Here is a 4,723-nt window from a genome sequence, read left to right as displayed (position 1 = left end):
TAATACAAATATGTTTTCTCTCTTTTTTTACTTTTATGAAGTTACTTTTAGGTTATTTTATGACAATTATTTTATGACAATTCTTTTATGACAATTATTATATTGGGTTATTTTATGACAATTATTTGTGCAATATCTTTCTTTAAAATTTTACTGAAGAATCATGTTTTTAGAGTACTCAATAATTGTGTCAATAAGTCATGAAATGGCTTGATATTTCACAGTGTCATCACATTTTAACCCAACTAACCCAGTCTGATTAAAGGTAGTGTGTCACTTTATATATTACAGAAATTTTCTCAGATAGCAAAATAATATTCAAGATAGGAACATTTTTAAGTGTACTGCGGCTAAAAGCTCAGATGGGATAACATAATTTTATAATATATGATAACATACATGTATACCTCATATGATTTGATAATGCATTCAGTCACATGAAGTCAAGTACTGATAGCTCAAATTTTTATCTGTAAATTGTAGGTACAAAGTATTATGTTATTTGATTTTAACCACCAGTTAAATGGGTGTAATTTAAGGTTTATATATTTCTTCTAAATATAAATAATAAGGGGAACAGGATGGCAATGTTTTCTCAGTCAACTGAGGATAAAGGCTCTGATTCCTTTATAGACTTTTGTTGTTCACCATGTCATGAGCACAAAACTGTTCAGTGGGCGGAGTTTTACTGTGATAACTGCGAAAAATTTTATTGTGCAAAATGCATTAACCTTCATGGTCAGTTGTTTGGGACACATGCGACATATGGAAGGGGAGACACAAGTAAGTGGCCAGTGTCCAAGGAAGTGGAGGATTTCCTTCAGAAATGTGACCTTCACGAAGACAAACGTCTGGAAATGTACTGCAATGACCACAGTCAGCTGTGCTGCACTGATTGTGCTTTCCTAAATCATAGGTAACTGGGATAAATATTTGCTTTCAAAAATGTTTGTTTTCATATACAAACCCTTCAATACAGCATTATTCAGATCAATTATTTGTAGTATTTTATTTTGCAAAAAAACAACATCAAATGTGTGCATACAAATTTCAATTATGAGTTTTTAAAATTAGAAAACAGTATTATAATGAACGCTTAACATATGTAATTACCAGAAAATAGGATTTTAAAAACAACAAAAACATGATGAAAAAAAGTGCAGACATATTTTTGCATAATGGCCATGAAAACCACATACAAATATTTGAATATTATTTCCCTTTCAGACAATGTGCTAAAGTAACACTGATATCCGAGTCAGTCAAAGGACCCCCACCAGATTTGCAGCTACTAGCAAGAAATATCCTAACTATTCTTAAAGAAATCAAGAAACTTCAGAATTATTGGGATACCAACATGCAGTCTTTGCAGGTTTCATACGACAAACAATTACATGAAATACATAAAACACGCAAAAAAATAAATAGTATTCTAGACAAGATTGAAAAAAACACCATGAAAGAGCTAGATGATAAGTTGACCAATCTTAAAGCTTCTGTCAAGACTGATACGGACAATTGCAGCAAGCTAAAAAATGATCTCGAACAACTCAGTGGCGCAATACATGACGTTGTTGATAAAGGCAAAGTGGAACTGTCATTTATTGCCAGTAAGAAATGTCTGGAAAAGATGTATCATTCTGTAACTTATCTGAAGGAGAACTCAGTTCAGGTTGAAAGTTCACTGACATTCCAGGCCGACAGTGATGTTCAACAGTACTTGTCTAAATTGTCCGGTCTAGGGGGGTTTGTACTCAGTACCAAGGCATTATCGGTACTACACCAGGCATTCTGCTTCACTGTGCAAGGAAAGTCAGAGTATAATGTGAGCATACCAAGTGATTCAGATAGAAGCTGCCGTATCACCGCCATTTGTGTTCTAACTGATGATGAGATCCTTGTTGCAGACGAAGCTAATAAACGAGTTAAGCTACTCAATCATCAATACCAGGTGGTGGGACATTGTGATTTAACTGGTTATCCAATTGATATGTGTCAAATGACACAAAATGAAGTAGCTGTTGCTGTGAATACGTATGACACACATGAGGTCCTGTTTGTCTCTGTGAAAAATGGGCAGCTGGTTATGGGCAGGAAGCTGCAGTTTCAGCATAACTGCTATGGTATTGCTCATGATCTGCAAGACCTGTATCTCACCTCTGGCACTGCACTTTACAAGTATTCAATGAAAGGAGCCCTGTTGAAAAAGTTGTATGAAGATAGATCATGCAAATTCACAGGTAAAACTTTGTGTATATATTCCAATAACATTTGAAATTATTATATGAAATAATACATTAGCATTACACTTTATATATACATATTTACACAAAAATCATTTGTACTTTACATTTTCCAGCTCCAGAGAATTTTTTTTTGCAAATAACTGACTTTAATTTCAATATAAGTGCATGAAAACTCCTCAACATTAAAGTCTTTCCTGTTATCAAGTATTTTTCTTGCATTTTTCTTTCCTGTATATGTCTTTTTTATTGGTTAAGAAAAATATTTCAAATAATTCCATAATAATAGTCATGTCAGAAAGCTCTGACTATGTCAGTGAGTACATGTACTTATACTGAGAATGTTAGAGCTGTTTATTCCATGGGGTTTCAGCATAATATAATCATCCATGCATACATGATGCATTGTAAGAAAAATCATTCTTTATTAATAACAACAAATAGCTGGGGTGAATAAGTGTATCAGTGCCTTTATTAACATAATGATTCTGTTAAGAACTCATTACAATGATCCCACTCTCCTTACAGTAGATAGGTGTGCAGTGAGTCCTTCGGGTGAAAAGATATTTGTCACCAACAAATCCCATAGCAAGGTCCTCACCCTTGCCAGAGATGGTACAGTTCTCCACACCTTCCCAGACCTACAAAACCCAACAGGTATTCATGTGACTGATCTGGGACAGGTGCTGGTCTGTGAATTTTCTGCATCAGAAATCCTACAACTGGATGGTGAAGGCAAGAAGAAGCTGGCCACTCTTGCTACCAAGAAGGATGGTCTTGATAATACACTCTCAGTCTGCTTCCAAAGGAGTACAGCATCCCTCATTGTGGGACAAGCACTTAGTAAAAACATTGTTGTGTTTAAAGTAATATAGTTTTGTTTGACAAGTTTCTGTAAAAACATTTTGGAATATGTACTTTACATGAATTCTTGGCCACACCAAACTTGTATTCAGTATTACGTTTCATCGCATAATTCACATGGATGATTTAATCGGGCGCCAACGCTCTGCTGCTGATGCAGTTTAGAATAAATGAAAGCTTGTCAGAATTATTTGTTTAATTTTTTCAAAGTTGTAGGTGAAAGCACTTTGAGTTTAGAGCCAATGTTCAAAAGGTTGGCAAAATGTAAATGTTTTAGCACGACGCCAGAAGACGAGCTGGCTATGACAATACCTCGGGTTTTCTCCGAAAACAGCCGAGCTAAAAATGAATAACATTTACATGTACATACATAATTTATTTGTGGTTATGTTCTACAATATTTTGGTGTAATTTTTATGCAAAGTAAAAAAAACGGCTGAGTGCAATTAACGAGGGAAGGTCTTACATTTTCTTTTCTTTTTTAACAGTCACCATGAGTTCTATCCTAAAAAAATATAAAGTTATATAGATTTATAATTATGTATTGTACAGACTTCTTTAATTGTTGTTTTTAGATTATACTTTTGTTGATTATAGTTATATATGTATTTACTTATGTCATTCAAGCTATCTGCCTATACCGTTCACATTGTTTTGCTGAATAAATTTACTTTTACTGATGTTCACATTCTCCTTTCCATTTTCTTCCAATCAAATAAACAAGTATTTGCATTATCTGTTTACTACATAAATAGACATGATTTTGTGTATTAAAGTTACATTTGCATTATCTGTTTACTACATAAATAGACATGATTTTGTGTATTAAAGTTACATTTGCATTAATTGTGTTACTACATGAATAGACATTATTTTGTGTATTAAAGTTACATTTGCATTATCTGTTTACTACATAAATAGACATGATTTTGTGTATTAAAGTTACATTTGCATTAATTGTGTTACTACATGAAAAGACATTATTTTGTGTATTAAAGTTACATTTCCAACAACGTTGTATTACTCATATATGTCAGTAATTTGTTGTTTATTTAACAACCTGAAAGGCTCACCTTATACTTATAGATACTATTGTAAGTTTGACATCAGGGCTTTTTAAAACGATTTTATAGCCGCTATTAGGTCATAGTCGCAATGTCAAAAAGTCAGTCTGTTTTTTCCAAACCAAGTCGCTTAATTGTATGATCATTCACCACAAGTTATATTGCTATGCCAGGAATCAAACCAGAATATCTCGCTGTGTGCTCTAACAACTGAGCTAGCCATTCTACTCTCTACTTTCAAGCTGTTTAAGCAATAACAGCTTTTTAATGCAACTAAAAACAAGAGGGCCTAAAAGTCCAAAAGTCTCTCACCTGAGATACAAAGGAACTGACCTGCTAATTAAAAGCAGCCCCAAGATATCATTCAAACAAATCTTCTGACCAAGTTTCATGAAGAGTGAACTATAAATGTAAATTTTAGTGTGCTAACAAGGTTTTACTATAGCCATATAAGAATAAATTCCCCGACCCCTGTTGGCAATGTTTTTCAACCCAATTACTTTCGAACTGATTAAAGATATCATTAAAAGCAAATGTTCTGACCAAGTGTTA

At 33.4% G+C, this 4,723-nt stretch overlaps 1 protein-coding gene across 2 annotated transcripts; it reads left to right on the top strand.

Moving 5' to 3' along the window:
* Positions 1-470: 470 nt before the first annotated feature.
* LOC127831032 (uncharacterized) lies at positions 471-4,120 on the top strand. Of its 2 annotated transcripts, none has more exons than XM_052356014.1 (3): positions 471-916; positions 1,228-2,240; positions 2,775-4,120. In XM_052356014.1, exons 1-3 carry the CDS (start codon positions 582-584, stop codon positions 3,116-3,118), a joined length of 1,692 nt encoding a protein of 563 aa, XP_052211974.1. In that variant the 5' UTR covers positions 471-581; the 3' UTR covers positions 3,119-4,120. The 2 variants fall into 2 exon arrangements, with proteins under 2 accessions (XP_052211974.1, XP_052211973.1); XM_052356013.1 differs by having other exon boundaries at positions 475-916; positions 2,772-4,120.
* Positions 4,121-4,723: the final 603 nt, after the last annotated feature.

The sequence above is a fragment of the Dreissena polymorpha genome, chromosome 5, assembly GCF_020536995.1.
Source record: "Dreissena polymorpha isolate Duluth1 chromosome 5, UMN_Dpol_1.0, whole genome shotgun sequence".
Classification (NCBI taxonomy): domain Eukaryota; kingdom Metazoa; phylum Mollusca; class Bivalvia; order Myida; family Dreissenidae; genus Dreissena; species Dreissena polymorpha.
This window is presented reverse-complemented; position numbering and strand designations above follow the sequence as displayed.

What these genes read in the sequence shown, in the direction of transcription:
- LOC127831032 (XM_052356013.1), top strand. Translation starts at nt 582, where the DNA reads ATGGCAATGTTTTCTCAGTCAACTGAGGATAAAGGCTCTGATTCCTTT. An exon ending in TGTGCTTTCCTAAATCATAG is followed by an intron (nt 917 to 1,227) that starts GTAACTGGGATA and finishes TTTCCCTTTCAG; the next exon opens with ACAATGTGCTAAAGTAACAC. An exon ending in TAGATCATGCAAATTCACAG is followed by an intron (nt 2,241 to 2,771) that starts GTAAAACTTTGT and finishes CTCTCCTTACAG; the next exon opens with TAGATAGGTGTGCAGTGAGT.